We start from the raw sequence: 19,789 nt of genomic DNA, 5'->3' as shown, positions 1-19,789 counted from the left end.
CATATTGCTTTGCTGCTGTTTGTCGGTTTGTCGGTCGGTCGGTCCATTTAGTTTCTGTTAATTAATTATAAAGGCAACAGATTCTGACGCAATGTTACGTTTAGGAGATACAAAATTTACTTGTAAGTACAAGATACAATCATGTATAGACAAAAAGCATTTTTAGGTAAAAACATTCCTAGCTCTTAACCATTTTATTATCACCTTCCCATGCGATGTTTGGAATTATAGGCCAATCGTACATTATAAAAAAAAAACTGCTCTTTCTAAGACCTTGTTTGACGTCGCACACGATGGTGGTGCTAATACAAATAACATTAACTGTTAATTAGTTGTATCCTGGGTGTTAATTATCTTGGTATCAGTTATTTTAAGGAACAGTTGCTTCTAAAACTAATTTGAAAGAAACTTTACAAGCCGAAATTACCACGGAATACTGTTTTGCAAATGGAGAAAGCAATGTATGGCCAACATTATTTTTCCCCAGCAAACAAAATTATATGTATGAAGATTAGTTTAGATCCAGAAAGAAGTTGCTTCTTTAATGTTACAAAAAAATTAGCTTTATTTTTTTTCTATAATTTAGACCTAATTAAATTATTAGCGAAATTTGTGAAAGCTAGCCAATTTATACCTTAAATATTATACATGTATATACACTGTATTAATTCAATCCTAAGTAAAATCTATAATTATTAATATATATATGTTCTGTCTTCACTGTTTCAGACGTTTGGGCTCAAGATTGGTATTTTCCTGAATGATTAAACATTGCAAACATTAATATCGTGGTCATGTCTGACCATTTCAGAGGTTTAATCGGCAATGATCCGCTTTGATGGGCGTTTTTTAAGCCAAAATTAAAAATAGATATACAGCTGTATTTAGCAGTAGAGCATGGATGTCATTTTACATAAGGGTTCCACCTATTCCCGATATGGCATTGATTAACCAAAAGAATTCTATAAAGCATTGTTGAACTGCCTTAGAGGAAACTTATTACAGTAAACTAGAAACAGATGGTAATCATAACCAGAGCCATTATTACGCTTATGCTGTTTTTACTGGGACCACCTTCCTCTAACACGTGTAATTTTTTGTTAAAAGTAAAGATAGCATGTACATCACTAAAAAATCTGTTCATGATATACCATTCTGCATATGCAATAGAAAATAAAAGATTTCAGTTAAATACTTATAAAATTGGCTTTCTTTGAAATCAGACCATTTTCTTTTCATCTCCCAAACAGAGGAGTTACAATGCTTTTTTTTTTTTTTAAGAATTTCTTTCAATGAAATCTTTGTACTTGGTATGAAATTTTAATGCATGGTGTAAATTGTAAAAATAGACTCAAAATGTTCATAGAACAGTTATAGTAATAAAACTCCTCATAGAGTTTTTTTTAAATAAAAGTATTCAAGATTATGGGAAGCTAAACTTTCCCTTTATTCACCAAGTTGCATGGTTTGGACAAACAAGAAGTTCTCCAACTAAACAGATACAACTTCTTTATTAAGAAAGGCACCTATTTTAAGCAAAGCTATTTGAGTTTATTAAAGAATTTTTTTGTACTATTTATCCCTAATAGCGATTGAAATCCAGTGAATCCACACTGCATTAGTGACTTTTCAGTTATGTTTATTAAAGATATTGCAAGTTTTAGACCATTGTACTCTTTTCAGATTACAAATAACTCTTTGTTATTTGAGAACAGTCTGAGAAAGCCCTGGAAATACATGTCTGAAGTAGACTGTGTCCAGACCCTAGAAACAGAAATGAAGACACAGGAAGGTAAGGGTCCAGTCAAATTGTCTTTCAAGTCCGGGAAAGACATTTCTTAGTTTGCTGTTTAATGTCCCTTTGAGAATTTTTCACTTGATCATATTGAGACGCCACCTTTTGCCGATGAAGGGCTGCAAATTTATACAAGGACTCGGCACTCAGGGCCATTAAGCAATGAGGGATCCTTTTCATATGCCAACACCTGCATGGAAAAGGAAGTGAACCTTGCGTCGTGCGTTCGAATCTAATGCGGGACGTGGAGACGACCCTCGAACGAGACTGTATTCATAAATCGAAGTCCCGAGTCTCAGTTATTGTTGGTATGAAAAAGATCCATCATTGCTTTTAAATTTCCTTAAGTGCCGAGTATAGGTATAAAATTGCAGCCCTCAACCGGCAAGTGGTAGTGTTTCCATATGAGTGTACAATTCTTGAGGGCTTTAACCTACAAACAAAACGTATTTATTTTTGATGAAAATACACAATGGATCTTGTAGAGTGACAACTGCAGAAAAGACAAACTTAAATCTCTTCTGGGGGATTGCTGGAAACACGTGTTCATAAATGATAAATACTAGTAGTTATTTCTAAAAATTTCAATCTAATTGTTCATTTGAGGGTTAGGGACCATGGATACCATTTTTTTTCTTTTCAGGCAAATCCTTTTACTATCTTGGTTATAGTAAATAAAAAGCCGACCACTCTTATTTATATATATTTAAATCTATAATGAAGCTACAAAGCAGGCGACCCATGTGTTCCTTGTAACACTCTAGTTATTCTTTGCAGAAAGTTTATATACACTAATCTCTCTACACCCTGCATATAATTCGATCAATAGTTAATCGGAAATTACAGGGTCGTTCTGACCCCTTCTTAACCTATGTGTCCAGAAGATGCAAATAAAACTGCACTGCCAATTAAATGAGTTAAAACTATTATTAGCGAGAAAGTCTCGTCAAATTCTGGCCATCTCGCATAGGGTATTATCAAGCATACAACTGCGAGAAATATACATGATGTCGACCAACTCGTGAACAATACGAACTTACATGTATGAACTTACCGATATCGGGGATACAGTTTAACTTTAATAAAAAATAACACTCGGTATAACGAAAGACTCATTATAACGAGAAATACAACTAATGTAATGCAAAGCAATTACTACCTCGTTGGAACATGTGTAATATTATTTTTTTGTCGTATATCCTTTAGAAACTTTCATAAGTTAATTCTCTTTCTTTTACGGAGATAATGGATAATGTTTTGTAGCCTCCGGCTGGTGTCAGGCGACCTGGGACACCATTCTCTGCTGGCCCCCTGTCCCGCCCGGACAAACAGTGTACATGGCCTGTCCCCCCTACCCGGGATTGGACCCTCAAAGTAAGTAAGATTTTTCGAATATATTCCTACGTAAAATCCCCCACTGTAGCCCCACCCTATCCCAGGGGGTCATGACTTGAACAAACTTGATTCTACACAATCTGAGGATTATTCCACATGAGTTTTATCTTTCCTGGCCCAGTGGTTCTTGAGGAGGAGATTTTTAAAAGATGCCATTAATTTTTACGAATTCGTAACTGTGTCCCCTTGGAAGAGTTCGTGGCCCTTCATTTGAACAAATTTTAGTCCCCTTTACCTGAAGATTTTTGCTAAGTATTCCTAAATAAAACTTTAATGGCCGTTGTGGCCCCACTTAATCCCCGGGGGTCATTTGAACCAATTTGAATCCACACTACATGAGGATGATTTTAAATGAGTTTCATCTTTCCTGACCCCGTATTTATTGAGAAGGAGCTGTGTAAAGGTTTTAGCTAAATTTTGATCCCCCCATTGTGGCCTCATCCTTCACCCGGGGATTATGATTTGAACAAACTTAATTGAATCTACACCACCTAAAGATGCTTCAGTATAAATATGAAAAATAATAACCCCAGAAGTCATGATTTGAAAACTTTGAATCTATACACTACCTCAGGATGCTTCCACATGAGTTTCATCTATCCTGGCCCAGTGGTCCTTGAGAAGATTTTCAAAAGATGTCATTAATTTTTTTCACTGATTCATAATTATCTCCGCTTGTTAAAAGGCGTGGTCCTTCATTTGAAAAATATGAATCCCCTTTACCCAAGGATACTTTGTGCCAAGTTTGATTTAAATTAAGTGATTCTTGAGAATATGAAAATGTGAAAATTTTACGATAAAGTCAGACAACTGATGAATTTTGATCAGAAAAGCTCGCTTGAGCCTTCGGTTCAGATGAGCTAAAAATGTTCTGTTCTCTCACTAATACAAGGTTGTATTAGACATATATACCCATGAGTTATTAAAACGGTCTTTATCAAAATGTTTATACAGAAAACCTTCATTACTTGGATGCATGATTAAAAATCGCATCTAACTTGACAATGAAAACCATGTATTCCTTGAGAAAAAAGCAAATTAGGACCGCAGTTATGTAAAATTGTATGCAATATCAATCTGATAGTGACTCAGATATTAAGGTTAAAATTGGAATTGAAAGACGAGTTTTTACCAAAGAAATTTTATAATGAGAAATTCCATGCACGAAATTAAACTTTCTCTGAATTCATTTCTATTTTTTTGATAAGACATCTTTCTAAATGTGAAACAGGAAGACTTGCTTCATTTTGCCCTCTTTTTTCGTTACAGAGATGGCGTTCAGACGCTGTGGGTGTTCTTCGCATTGGGAGGGACCTCAGCCCCTGGGGTACTCCAACTACACCGAGTGCTACACGCCTGAATCCCGGAGACTCATGGCCAAATTCTACGGCAACAAATCAGCGGAAGATCGACAAGTAAATAGCAATCTAATGCTTCGTGATCTCTGTGATTTTGTAAATGATTTTAACCTGCTAGGTACTGCATGTGAGCTGAAAAATGAAAACATCTTACATGTTGGCTATACCTGACATTGATTGGAAGAGTATTAATGTATATTTAATCAAAAATAAAACACAGATGATTATTTTCTTTCCGATATTCGTATAATTATTCTTCTTTGCCGTTTTGAACATCAATCTGACCTTTATTATTACCCAGAGGTGACTTGTTTCGTATGTCAACATTTCACAATATCTTTGATTAAAGAGCTTGACAAATAAGATATGATTTTTGTCAATATTATGATGCAGAGAAAGACACATATTATATTACAGAAGATATAATTCAATTTCTGATTAATTTCAAAATAATTCGATTTGATTTTAAATTAGAATTGAAAGAATCTGCCTATTTCTCCTACATGTATTACTGTTACGTAAATATAAATTATTCTTGTTTTAGTCAATAAATTTTTTATAAGTCATTGAATTCATATTCATTTTAAATATTTTTATTCAAAATTTTTAAACATTTAAATAAATTAAAGTGGTTTTGAAAACTTTCTGGAACATGAAATGTGGAAATAAAGAACAGTATTTTAGCTCAAAGATCATTAAACAACACAAATCAGGAGCAGAACAAACACAGACCTCCAAAAACATTTGAGGTGGGATCAGGTACCATTGAGGAGTGAACATCCCCTGCTGAGCTGTCACAACCACCGTGTGCCCCTTGTCATTTTCGGAAAAAATCTGAAGACATTTTACTTGTTAATTTCTTGCAAATTAAACAACCATACAAACGAATTTTGAGTCGAGTTTAGAAAAGTTAGAGATTTTACTCCAAAATACTAAGTCGAGAGTTAGTATACAAGTCACAGATTAAATGTAATTGACAATTTTATCAAACTAAACAGTATATCAATTCGTACAACTGATTTTTTTTTCAGATGATGAAAAAAATAGTGGTTGGAACTCGGACTATGGAAATAATTGGTCTATGCGTTTCCCTTGCGTCTTGTTTGACGTCACTGTTTATTTTCTGTTATTTCCGAGCATTAAGGTGCCACAGAACGAGAATCCATCGGAACCTCTTGGTTGCCATTATTGTCCAGATTTTAATTCGACTGGTTCTTTACATTGACCAGTACATCGCGAGAGAAAGACAATCGGACTACCTCATGACAACAGGAAGTTATATAGCCATATTCCATACGGTATTCAATATTATAAACATTCCATTCTTAGAAATCAGTTGCATTTTATTTCATTCCTCTAATCATTTAAGAAAATGTTTAATTCTTTAAAATTTTATATTGATCTTAAGGGCTAAAAATAAATGTTACAGTTTTTATGCCATCCCGAGGCAATGTATACGTATAATCGTAACAGAGTAGAGAACATGTGAATTGTTATATAATTGTGCTTTCAGCGAAGTATCAGATTGACTAGCTGAAATTAATCGAATTTGATTACGAAACGAGCAATTATGGATTTTCATCCATTACCAGGAATTTTGGGCTCTCTGTTAAAGAACACCATTGTCATTTGCTCATTTTCGTTTTGGTATTATACCAGTAATGTCTGTGTGTATTTTTTGTTTTCAGCCCACTTTTTGTGAGACGATATACACGTTACTGGAGTACACGGTCTCCGTACAGTTTATGTGGATGTTTGTAGAGGGAGTCCACCTACATAACATCATAGCCGTCTCCTTCTTCTCAGGGAAGCCCAATTACTTCGTTTATTATATCCTTGGCTGGGGTAAGGAAAGACACAGTTTTCACTGTTCACGCATATTACATGATGTAATGATTATGCAGTGTTCGGTTTCACAAAAGAGCCATTCTCTGTGATCACTTGAAATCTTATACAGGAGCTGTGGCGCACGTAAAGTCTCAGAATTTCTCTTAATTCTCTATAATAATAGTCTTTGAAACCCTAGAATAAAATCAGGCAAAAACTGGTTGCTATGTTTGCCCTTACCATGGCAACATGTCTTATAGTTAATTTTTTTAAAACATGTATATTACCCCATAGTTAACAATTGCGGAAAAGTAAACAGTTGGCAATGACTGTTTCCAAAAGTTAGAACACGATGTCTTACATCCATGATAAACACATTTGGCAAATCAACTTTACGTTGCTATAGTAACAAAGTATTCAAAAGTAAAAAAAAAATCCTTGAATTTTATAAAGTCATACATGTAAAAATTTAAAAAAAAAACAATAATAGGATGAAATGTGACCAAATAATAGAAATAGAAAAAACCCTTTAAACATTCATATTTAATTTTTTAAATAGAGCGTTGCTATGGAAATAAGCAGAAAATATATATGCTTAAAAATCTGAAAAATATTTTGTTTCCTTGGATACGTACCCTCAAATGAAGATTCCCCAAACTTTATGATTGATATTTATGAACAACTTACCCGAATTTTAATTTCATCTTGATGAATCTCAAACATGTTGCAAGAAGCTAGCACATAGGGTTTGATATTGATATAAAGCTAAAACTTACAAATTCGAGCATTTTCCCTTCTTGGTAACCATAGCAACAGTGTTGTTTTCTTCATCAAGTTTTATTAATATATTATATTCAACTGTAGTTATACCAGATTAGTACTATGGAAGGTGTGTCATATATGTGTTTTGATTAAATTGCAAGTTAAAGCATCAAAAATGTCAGTTTAAACCACTGGTACTTTTTCCATGGTAACATCGCAAAGTAAACACTAATCCCAATTTTTCTTATGCTGTTGGTGTTGCAAGGTTTGATGATGCATATTTGCCAGAAAAGAAAAGAAAGCAATTTTATCCTGCTTCACTTCTTCCTCTTTATTACACTCATTCGCTGAAAAGTTTAAGAATTTACCATGGTTTTAATTCCATATATATAAATGTCGGATTACTGAGAATTTTAAACAATCTTCAATAAAAGATTATCATAACTTATTTGTTATTGCTCATTTCTGTTAGCTCCAATTCCATGTAGTTTACAAGTTTCATGCTAAAAATACAACACGCATATGACCTTGACATTGTTGACATTGATGATAAAAACAAAGCGATAGATACAACATTGGTTTTTTATTGCTTTGCAGAGCAGTTAAGTTGTCAAAACTTCGTTATGCTCATATTTCACAGAAATCTTTTGATTGTAGTACAATTGTGTTAAAAGAAACACATGATTTTGACTCATTATGTAACTGTATTTCAAAACTTTTTGAAAACATCAATTGAAAGTTTTGATACATAATTAAACCAAAACATCACCTTTCTTATCTGAAAAATACTTCGTATATACCGGTATTTTATCTGATAAAACCGTATAAATATTATTCCAGGTACTCCCATTCCATTCACAGTGGCCTGGGTTATAAGCATGCTTGAGCTTCATCAGAACAGGTAGGAGTTTGGATGGGAATCCATTCTGAAGGATTTGATTTCGTGATCAGGTTCACTTCTCGGGGAACTTTTTACACATTATGTCTTTCTGAATCAAATTCTTGAGAAAAAGACTCAAAGTTTCCTTTCCTCTTCAGCATTGATATTAATATTCATGTTCCCAAAGCTAACCCGAGGAACTTATTTTTACTTTTTTTTTTCTATAAGTTGCTTCTCTGGTTTTTTTTTTTTTTTTTATAATATTAAGTATGTATTGTATATATAAAGAAACATTAGTTGTATTGTCAAGATGAATGACAAGGTCAAATTAGCATGCACGTGTGCTTCGCTCTGATTGGTTGACACAAAAATTCAATATCTTTCACGTTTTCGATAAAATTTAACATTTAAAAAATTGGTATATATTATAAGGTTCTACAATATGATATAAACGGGCATTCTCTGAAACTTTAAATGGCTATACCTTCTTTAGTTTTCAACAATAAATGATATAATTTAGAACATAAAGGGATATAATGGGGTCTTACAAGTTACGTGACACTGCTATCAAAATTGCCTGTAAGGGCATGCATGCAGGTGTGCTGAAAATTGATTGCTCAATACTTTGAAGGCTGTATTCTTCTCACTCACTATTCAATAAAATACTTTGAAAATTAGAACATGGAAAAATGAATTGCAATGCACTGTAATAATATACATGTAAGAGATTCAGAAAACGTGCGTGCTAAAATATGATTGGATGTAGTATAAGTATGCATTAAAAGAAAGAAGACGAAATTCAGATTATACATGTTCATATATGTACATGTATACTCTGAATATCGTTATTATTATTTCGTTATTATAAAATTATATTATGCACATGTATATAAATAATACATGCACATTATGAAATTATCAGAAATGAATACGACATATGCTGAATTCTGAGTGGTTATAATCCGGGTTGTTTTAGGTTTTCAGTGAAATTCTTTTAAAGATTCTTTCTTAAGATCCCATAGGTTTACCTCACTCCGAATATTCAATATTCAATAATCATATGATTCTTTATGTGCAACTTAATCTAGCAATCATCTTAAAACAAATGAAAATGATTTTAAAGTTGTATCTTACTCTTAATATAATAATCATGTAAATATCAGCCAATACCCATTTATAGCTGATATATTTAAGTATTTACTAGTATACGTGTTATTTTGATCATTATATTTACAGGCTACGTTTTATTAATAATTAATGTCCATATTATGGAATGTATTAATGACCATTACTTTCAAAAGAAAGGTTTTCTGATGCAAATCATTTGGGAAGTTCTGTTAAAACAGTAGATAATTGTCTTCTTTTTTAGTTGCTGGTTCCCATATTACTTTTTAAAGGAGTATTGGATTATAGAGGCACCTAGGGTTACTGTTATTGGTGTAAGTATTTCAAATTCTGTACATATTTACTGACTTAAGAACTTGTATTTTTTTAATGCATCAAATTGATAAACCCAATGTTTTTTTTTGTAGGTAAACCTACTTTTTCTGCTCAACATAATTCGTGTTCTGGTGCATAAGTTACGAAAAACTCGAACACTTGAGCCACAACTGACGAAAGTAAGGTAAAAATACATCTGACGAAAGTAAGGTAAAAACACATCTGTTGAAAGTAAGGTAAAAACACATCTGATGAAAGTAAGATAAAAACACATCTGACGAAAGAAAGGTAAAACACATCTGATGAAAGTAAGGTAAAAACACATCTGATGAAAGTAAGGTAAAACACATCTGATGAAAAGTAAGGTACGGGTAAAAAACTTCTGATGAAAGTAAGGTAAAACACATCTGATGAAAGTAAGGTTACATATTAAAAGCAAAACTGAAAAAGTTATGTAAAAAATACAAGTACTAAAACTCATATAAGTAAAAGATGGGTTAAACAGACACTGTATAGCGAAGATAAACACAAACTTGTGGAGAAGCAGGGTAAACACACATAAAGCAAGATGTGTTTGTGAAAACACTCTGATGAAAGTAAGGTAAAACACATCGGATAAAAAGTAAGGTAAAAATACATCTGATGAAAGTAAGGTAAAAGTAAAAATACATTTGACGAAAGTAACCTAAAGGTAACAACACATCTGACGAGGGACATATTAAAAGCAAAACTGAAAAAATTATGTAAAAAACACAAAGATCAAGGTCAAAAGGTCACAAGTGCCTAAATATCTATTATTTGTTGATAGACATAATGTTTTGGCAATCAAAAAGTTTTCTCTACATGTCAAACTCTAAAGGTCAAGGTCAAAGGTCACAAGTGCCTTGTTGATAGACATAATGTTTTGGCAATCAAAAAGTTTCATACATATTCATATATTTTGTCCTGTCTGTGTGTTTTTCTTTCTGTCTGTTGTCAAATTTAACCTAGCTCATAGCTCATAACTATTGAGTTGGTGAGTTATGGCTTTCATATTTCACAGGTGTATTCCTTGTGGTAGGACCTTTCTGGGTACCACCAGATTTGACCTCTTGACCTTGACCTTGAATTTTACCTACTTTTACAGAAAATACCATACTTTAACCTTAGCCATAACTTTTGGATAGTAGGAGCTAGGACTTTCATAATCACATGTGTATTTATTAAGACATTTCAGCTGGCATAAATATTTGACCTTTTGACCTTGACTAAGAGTCTGCCCCATTTTCAATAACTTTAACCAAGGTCATAACTTTTGAACAATTAGGACTAGGGCTTTCACAACTATATACTTCTAACGGTGTATATTCTTTGTAACAAAACCTTCCTTTTGGCATGAACACTTTTGACCTTTTTACCTTGACCTTTGAAGTTTGACATGCATTTGAGAGAATTCAACCCTAGCCATAAGCTGCCATACGGGGGCATCAGTGTTTCATAAACACATTTTGTTTTCTTTCAATTTATTGTATACTAAATATATTTGTAGATCATTGATAATTATAAAACAGTTTTGTTGTACCGACTGCAGTAAAATTCAAAATCAAAAACCATAGAACACAAAAATTCATAAATTATTGGAAACATAAAGTGATGACGAATTTTTGATACATAAATATTGTTCAATGCTTCAAATTTAAACCTAGCTTTATATTTTGATTTATATTATTCCTTATTTATGACAAAAAAACCCAGCTTAAATATGTATTTAGATGATAAGATATATTTTAAAGTATATTTTCCTTCAGAGGCTTAGCACTGTTAGCAATTGAGGTCAACCAGAAACATTCTATTCGTCATTTTTTCCTTTATGTATATTCATAGTGGACCAGCAATAATTTTAACAAATTTGTTACATTCCTGGCCAAAAACGTTTGGAGTCCTTGAAGAAGAATTTGAATAAAAAATACATCAGAACTTGTTCTGTTGTTTCAGTGAAGTTGAGGTGGAAATACTTAAATGTTATTAAAATTTTCAGTGTGATTATTTTTTACGTTCCTAACAAAAATCACAGAAAAGATTAAAAAAAACATATGAATTGATAAAATAAAAAAAGAAAAGGATATCAAGTATAGAGATGTCAATTATTTCTTTCACTAAATTATTTAAATAGGTCATCTTTTATTAAATAAAACTTTTTATCATGAATAGAAGTCTTTTTATCATGAAATATATGGAGATAATGAACAGCATTCAAGCTCAAAAATCCAAAATAGGAGCAGAGCAAATAAGGATATTCAAAACATCAGAGGTGGAATCAGGTACCATGTAGAAGTGAGCATTCCCTGCATTCAATATAAATCGAATCTATAAATATAGAAGTCTTTTCATCATATAAATTGAGTATTAAAAAATATATTGCACTTCTGACCATGGAAATATAGATCAGAAACACAGAAAGATTCAAATTTTTTCTTTCATGATGCTATAAAGCAGGCAACGCATGCGTTTCTTGGAGCACTCTTGTTCAGAAAACTTGGTAAAAAATCATGTTAAAAATATGGACTAAAAAGCGGCGAATCCAGGAATTAACGTGGGAGGGGGGTGTTAGAAGGCAGAGGGTTTTGGGTTGCATTAAAGCATTAAAAGGTTTTTATTTCACTCAATAATAGAACCGGAATATTTTTTTTCAACAGGAAAGCAGTAAAGGCAGCCATTGTTTTACTTCCACTACTCGGGATCACTAATGTCGTGAACCTGATAGATCCGCCAGCAGATAGTGTGGTTCATTTCGGACTCTGGTCCTACTCCACTTACTTCCTAGTCTCATTTCAAGGATTCTTCATTTCACTATTATACTGCTACACAAACGGAGAGGTAAAAATGTCACACTGTTGTACTGCTACACAAACGGAGAGGTAAAAATGTCACACAATTATACTGCTACATAAACAGAGAGGTAAAAATGTCACACCGTTATACTGCTACACAAACGGAGAGGTAAAAATGTCACATTGGGATACTGCTACAAATTCGGAGAGGTAAAAATGTCACACGGTTATACTGCTACACAAACAAAGAGGTAAAAATGTGACACCGTTATACTGCTACATAAACGGAGAATGGGATTTAAAATTGTCACATCGTTATACTGCTACACAAGCGGAGAATGAGAGGTAAAAATGTCATACCGTTATACTGCTACATAAACGCAGAAGTAAAAATGTGACACCGTTATACTTCTACATAAACGGAGAATGAGAGGTAAAAATATCACATCGTTATACTTCCACACAAACGGAGAGGTAAAAATGTCACACCGTTATACTGCTACATAAACGGAGAGGTAAAAATGTCAGATCGTTATACTGCTACATAAACGGAGAGGTAAAAATGTCAGACCATTATACTGCTACACAAACGGAGAGGTAAAAAAGGCACACAGTTACACTGCTACATATACGAAGAGGTAAAAATGTCACACCCTTATACTGCTACATAAACGGAGGGGTTAAAATGTCAAACCGTTCTACTGCTACATATACGAAGAGGTATGAATGTCACACAGTTATACTGCTACATAAACGGAGAGGTAAAAATGTCACACAGTTACACTGCTACACAAACAGAGAGGTAAAATGTCAGAACGTTATACTGCCACACAAACGGAGAGTTAAAATGTCACACAGTTATACTGCTACACAAACGGAGAGGTAAAATGTCAGACCGTTATACTGCTACACAAACGGACAGGTAAAATTGTCACAGTTATACTGTTACACAAACGGAGAGGTAAAATGTCAGACCGTTATACTGCTACATAAACTGAGAGGTTAACATGTCACACCATTTTACTACTACATAAACGGAGAAGTAAAATGTCACGCATTTACTCGTATATTTCTACATGTAGATCCATCCACCTTCGAAGACCTTGGGCTCGGTAAATCATTGTTTTAACCCCACAAACCAAAAACGAGAGTATTATTTAATATTAGAAAAAGTGTTGGTTATATTATGCCTTGCATTGACCAATTTTGCATGAACTTTATTTGCATAAGATTTAAAATGATTTTTATCCTTGAAAAAATTATATCAATTCTATAAATGATTTAGAGATATAATAATGTTTTACCTCTAAAGGTACAGGCAGCGTTAAAGAAACACTGGAGTAACTACTTGGAGAGTAAATCCTTTTCCGGTTTGCAGGCATTCCAAAATCGGCGATCTTGTTCTATCGTCACCAGTTCATTTGATTTGACACTTAACCAGGTAAGTTTAGGCCAACTCATTGCAGGAGGGTTTTTTTGGGGGGGGGGGTAAATTGTTCAAATCGATATATATTCTAGGAGATGTCAGTTGTTTGAATGACGATTTCAAGAAGGGAATCCCATGAGCTCTAATTCTTTCCCCTGAATTTAAGTTATAAAATATAATATATGTGTCCCTCCCGAAAAAAAAATATTAAAAGAAATATAAATGAAAGAAAATTAAAACAAAATTCTTTTTCTGTCTTAGACAAATGGTTACCTTTGTATCTTTTATTTTAATATAACTGAAAAATCAGGTGATTATTGTTCCTGGCCTACAAGTTTGTCATAATCTTAAGGTGTATTCATCCTCCTATGATGTCATAGGTTTTTGCAAAAAATGTTATTACTTTAAATCCATACCCAATAGAACAACATCTTTTGGAAGAATAGTTTTCTATAGGTGTAATGATAAATATTGTTAAGAAAAAGAATTTTAAAAATGTATATTTTCTTTATCTAATCAATTAACCAATCTTTAAAAAGTGTTGACAAGGGCAATAACTCCTTCTTAGGTATCATTCAGGCATTTGAAGCAGGGCATTTCTAATGTAAAGTAGTTTCCCTGATATTCAAAATTTATAATTATCTTATAAGTAGCAAGTATTTTGGAACTTTAGCATCGGAATGACCAAAAAATGTACGAATTTTAATGTTGACATATGCTTTTGTATATATATATGTCTCCCATCTTAAATAATATGGCGACCAATACATTTTTGACAATAATTGGTAAATCAAACATTATTGAATGAAAATAAATGCAGTTTTTGTACTTTGAACCATTAAAATTGTGAGGGTGGAAAGACCTTAAGGAGGGGTTTATTGTCTTTAAAAATAAATGAAATTTTCATAGATTCAAGAATTAATATCACTAACTGATGGGATCAGTTAAATTAAATTTGGTCGTTTTATTTTATTAGAGGTTAGGTCAGATCAAGGTCATTATCTTTTTCTTGGACATTTAAAATAAAAAATTACCGTTGCCAATCATGCAAAGCCCACTCCTATTTCAAAAGATTAAATGTTCTTCTTTTTGCATAAAAGGTTATTACCGTGATATATGGTATAAAAGACGATATGAATACCAAATTGACATAAGTTAACTAAAATTGATATAGGCTACTCCGAATTTTCTCTATTTTTCTTAAATTTTCAGAATATAAATATTCGTTATTTTTTAAATGCTTTCTATAAATTTTATGTTTTTCTTCTTATTTTCACATATGGTAAAACAGTCTTCTACATGTAAAGATACAAACTGATACAGAAACAGAAAGTTTTGATAGTTTACAAGGAGAGAAGAACATTTTTTATGGATTTTTGGCTCAAATCTTTACTTGGATAGGAGGCTTTTAATAGCCATCCTAATTCTAGTTTGTTTAGAAAATCATACTTATTTGATATGTTTCAACACTTCAGTCTTGTTTTTCGACTTATTTTTAATTTTACTTACATTTGAAAATTTCTTCAAGTCTTTGGTTGTGTCTAGTTTGTTTAGAAAATCACATTTATTTGATATATTTCAACACTTAAGTCTTGTTTTTCGACTTATTTTTAATTTTACTTACATTTGATTGTGTAAAAATTATAACTAAATCATTGTTCTATAGTAATTTTACGGCACAGAAAAGAAGATATTTTCATACGCCGCCAATCAGCTTAAAATATAGTCCTGCTAGATTTTAAACTCAGTTTATCATTTCTATTAAAGATTTACAATTGTGATAAGGAAAGAAATTAGGATCTTTTAAATCTCTTACATCTAAATATATGACATATACATGTAAGTAACGATACTTTGCATATTTCATCAAGTCAGAAACCAGACAGGAATCCCTTCCTAGCATCTATCTCTGTTAAGGTTCATTGATACTCTGATAAGAGAGATAACTTTTAATAACATAAAAATCTATTATTCCTTTATAGATTTGCCAAGTTGAAGTGTCTTTTTTGTCTAATTTTGCCCCGCAAGCCATGCTATAATTGTTTGTTTTTTACTTATAAAATACATTTCTTTTGGAAAATCATGAAGGTTCAAGCAACATTTTATATGAGTGAGCAGAGGGTTTATGTACCTTAATCTCACAGTCAACGTTGCTCAGTTATTGACAATGTTTCCAGCTTATAGCTTATATATATACTTACAAACGAGCATGTATAAATTTAAGTCTTTCAAATGGAAAGAAAATCCATCCTCTTTTCATTACATAGAATTTTTAATACCACAGTTACTCCTCCTTAGCAATGATTATTTGTAATGAAAAACATTTCTGACTCGTAGTACATGTATTTCCAACGAATTCTTAATTCAAAGTTTTTCCATTCAAATTTTTCAAAGACTTTTAAAAAGTTTTATTATATTTTTTACATGCTTTTACTGGTTAAGACCGAGTGAACATTGGCAAAATAAATGCAGAATTCCCTGAACTTGTGCCTATTTTGTTGAAGTTAAGAAATTTCATGTGAATTAACAATTATGCAAATTAAATAAACAGAATCAACTATGAACATTTTATAAAAGAGACACACGGGAATATTTAAAATGAAGACAATGGGTAGAAAACCCCACAAAATTACACTACGTTGGAAAGGCCCTACATCCACTCCATTCTAGTGTACATATACACAGTACCGCAATGGTCATTAATTACATGTGTAACATATATGATTGTCAGAATTACATAAAAAAATTAGTTGAAATTTCTCTGTCTTTTTTTTCAAAAATGATAAAAAAAATGTTTCGTAGTCTCTAAAATAATTTTCATAAATGAAATCGGGAATTTGTTGCTTAAAAATATTATCAATTATGTCAGAAGACTCCATGTACAATGTATGCATGGTGAGGGTTAAAAAATAGGTGAATAAAAATAAAAATAAAGTGACCGGACACTTAAATAACAAGGACTAAATCAGGTTATGTCAAGAAATTCTTATCATTTAGATATTGTATTTTGATATTAGCTAGTTTCGTTCCAAATACATGTATCTAAGAAATATCTTGAGTGTAAAAAAGTTACTACACAAATACATACACTCGTGTATACTGTACAACCGTGATAAGCTCGAGAAATAGTCCAGTTTTTTTTTTAAAGTATAAAATCTTTATAATTATATTTCTGGGCTTATGTTTGTCTTTAAAATTGATATATAATAATATAGTTACTGTTAGTCTGATGTGAAATATCCTTGGACTAATATTTTTATCTTATGTCAAAAATCTTGTAGAGGTGTCCGAGGGTGTAAAGAACGACAACTCCGCAAGGGAAATTGTTTCAACACCTGTATTTTTGTTTTAAAAAAATAGGGAATCATTGATTTGTAGCACCACATTGTTCTGAAACCAGAAATGAATCATATACATGTAATATAAATGTCAGTATAAAATTCCAATACTTATATACAGTGAAAAAACTCGATCAAGGCATTTATCTTCGACACAAAACTATAATTGATATATATACTTGATTTTGTCTTTTAGAGCCTTTTACAATGAATATATAAGTATTTTCATTTTAAGTTCTATGAAGAACAGTATTAAAACTTTTCACCAAATCTATTTCCACCTTGCACTTTAGTAGATAGTATAAATAAAACGACTTAAAAATTGAAAAAAAATAAGGCAATTTTTTTTTATTTTGAAATGTTTGACAGTCATTTTCTTAATATCCCCAAACTGGTGGGTGAAATATTGCCTGGTCCAATTGGGCATTTGGGAATTTTTTTGTAACATAACTATTGAAAGGAGTGTAACTTTTCTTTCGTAAAGTATTATTTTTCCATAATTTAATTATAGCGACCGAAATCACCTAAGTTTTTAACTAATTAGAAATAATTTTTATAACAATGTTTATGGAGGAGTTTCCTTTGTACAAACAGTAAATGATTATTGTTTTATTTTGTACATGCAATTCATATTTCATTATAGAGAATCCTAAATCAGGTCAACAAGAAAAGCCCTCTAATTCGAATGAAGTCTACCGGAAGTGCTTACACAGAGTCCATTCTTTGAAAAAGAAACTTCCATGGAACCTTAGCCATAAACAAGCAGCATTTATAATATGTACAACATAGGGATATACGAGTATGTTTTATATGATTAACAAAATAAAGAGCCTTTTTACAGTCAAAGTTTGGCTTCTCTTCAGCTGAGAATAGGCTTTCAAGGAACGTATCTGCTTTATAGCTTCAATAAAAAGGTAGAGAAATCTACGAGAGGTCAGCTATTTACATGTATTTGCTAATAGAATTATAGTTCATACCTTTGTCTAAAAAAGTAGGACTGTGAGAAAAACTTTCAATCAAGTTCAAGTCCCCAACCCTCAATGCTAAAATGAACGAAGAAATTTTAATATCTACATGTATTCTCTGTAAGCAATTAAATTTCTTTGCCACGCATGGTCGACGTTTTTGATGAAAATTTGCCCATTCTTAGTACTTGGCACCAGGAGCATAAATCAAATAAAATTTAGTTGTTATGTGACTTGGTTGCCATGGTAACAGAAAGAAAATTACGTAAATTTAAAAAAATTGAGATTTTCGGTTATTTTAAATCGTAATTGAGCCTTAATAAAAACGAGGAAAAGCAATCAAACCATTCTCACAAGAAAATGACACCTTGTTGCCACTTATGCTTTATACATTAAAGAAATTGTTATAGAATATATTTCTAAGTAAGAGGTAACGAAGGGTATGTTTGGAATACATTTAAAATCCTAAAATATGCTGAAAGACACTCAGTATTCAGTAATGTTGGTGTCATATGATAAAACAACTATAGAAAAAAATGAACATATTTGACCATAAGTATATATACATGTATAAGCAGTATTATTCTACACTTTTATTGTTGCCATGGTAACACAGTGTAACCAAGCAAAATCAGTGACTAAGATTGGGTTAATACTACTGTCTTGAGGAAAAACATACAGATTTAAGACTGGCAAATATGCATCCTTAGGACCTTGCAACACCAACAACATAAAAAAAATTGGAATTAATTGCTACTTTGCGGTGTTATATATTTAAACAATAAAATGTTTTCTTTGTTTGTTATTACTGGAATTAACGGAAGCAGCTGTTGCAGAAAGAATACCTAACGCGCGTAAGCGGGTTATGTAATTTTTTTTCTGCAATAGCTGCGACCGTTAATTCCAGTAATAACAAACAAAGAAAGACATTTTATTGTTTATATTTATATCTGTTTAAATAATCATTTAAAGTAGGATTAAAAAGATTAATTATTGTATTAATGATGCGAACGTCTTTATACGTGTCATTGATGGAACAGCCACTGATCAAGAAATCTGTACAGGCGACATGCCGACTGTAGTTCATGCAGTGATTAACGCAATGGTTTTTTTAAGAAATGAAGGAGAAAATATTCAGCGGATGTAAATATCATGGAAACAACGTACCAGTGGTTTAACATGTTTAAAGTGATTTTTTTTTGGCTGCTTTAGGGATTAATTTGCCTTTTAAACAAGAAACATATTATAAGACTCACTTTGAATAGTACTTATCTGGTAGAACTTAAGTCAAATATCATTTATTGATACAATTGATGTAGAAAACAACTGTTGCTATGGTTACCAAGAAGGGAAAATGTTCGATTTTGTAAAATTTATATCAATATTAAACCCTATTTGCCGGCTTCTTGCAGCCAGTTAGAGATTGGTTGATAGTCAAAATTAATGTCGGAATAGCTGTTCATAAACATCAATCATATAAATTTTGGGAATCTTCATTTAGGGTACATATCCAAGAAAACAAATAAATATCTTTTTAAGTATACAGTTTATTTTTTGCATGGAACATCTAATTTAATTAGATTGAGATTTGAACATACGGAGTGTAAATTTGTAGGCTCTCTGTGGTCTAAAAAGCATGACGTCCATTGCCAACCCAAGAAATATAATAATTTATTCTTGATTTTTGTTTCAAGGCTCTTTTCTAGATTATTTAGTCACATTTCATCCTATAATTGTTTTTATTTTTACGTGTATGACTTTATTAAATTCAATGAAGACTTTTTTTTTACTTT

At 31.9% G+C, this 19,789-nt stretch overlaps 1 protein-coding gene across 1 annotated transcript in view; it reads left to right on the top strand.

The window, feature by feature from the left end:
* The window catches only part of LOC134267332 (PDF receptor-like), a 61,407-nt gene extending 43,541 nt beyond the window's left edge, over nt 1-17,866 (top strand). The window contains exons 2-12 of the mRNA XM_062749559.1: nt 1,684-1,792; nt 3,059-3,169; nt 4,460-4,605; nt 5,580-5,846; nt 6,237-6,393; nt 7,978-8,038; nt 9,387-9,456; nt 9,550-9,641; nt 12,133-12,313; nt 13,580-13,708; nt 17,675-17,866. Of these exons, the coding sequence (XP_062605543.1) occupies nt 1,684-1,792; nt 3,059-3,169; nt 4,460-4,605; nt 5,580-5,846; nt 6,237-6,393; nt 7,978-8,038; nt 9,387-9,456; nt 9,550-9,641; nt 12,133-12,313; nt 13,580-13,708; nt 17,675-17,758 (1,407 nt within the window). The 3' untranslated portion in view covers nt 17,759-17,866. The remainder of the gene's footprint in view (nt 1-1,683; nt 1,793-3,058; nt 3,170-4,459; nt 4,606-5,579; nt 5,847-6,236; nt 6,394-7,977; nt 8,039-9,386; nt 9,457-9,549; nt 9,642-12,132; nt 12,314-13,579; nt 13,709-17,674) is intronic.
* Nucleotides 17,867-19,789: the final 1,923 nt, after the last annotated feature.

This window comes from Saccostrea cucullata, unplaced genomic scaffold, assembly GCF_032062105.1.
Source record: "Saccostrea cucullata isolate Sc308-1 unplaced genomic scaffold, CSIRO_AGI_Scuc_v1 ctg522, whole genome shotgun sequence".
Taxonomy (NCBI): domain Eukaryota; kingdom Metazoa; phylum Mollusca; class Bivalvia; order Ostreida; family Ostreidae; genus Saccostrea; species Saccostrea cuccullata.
The sequence above is the reverse complement of the archived record's forward strand: the minus strand, read 5'-3'. Positions and strand labels throughout refer to the sequence as shown.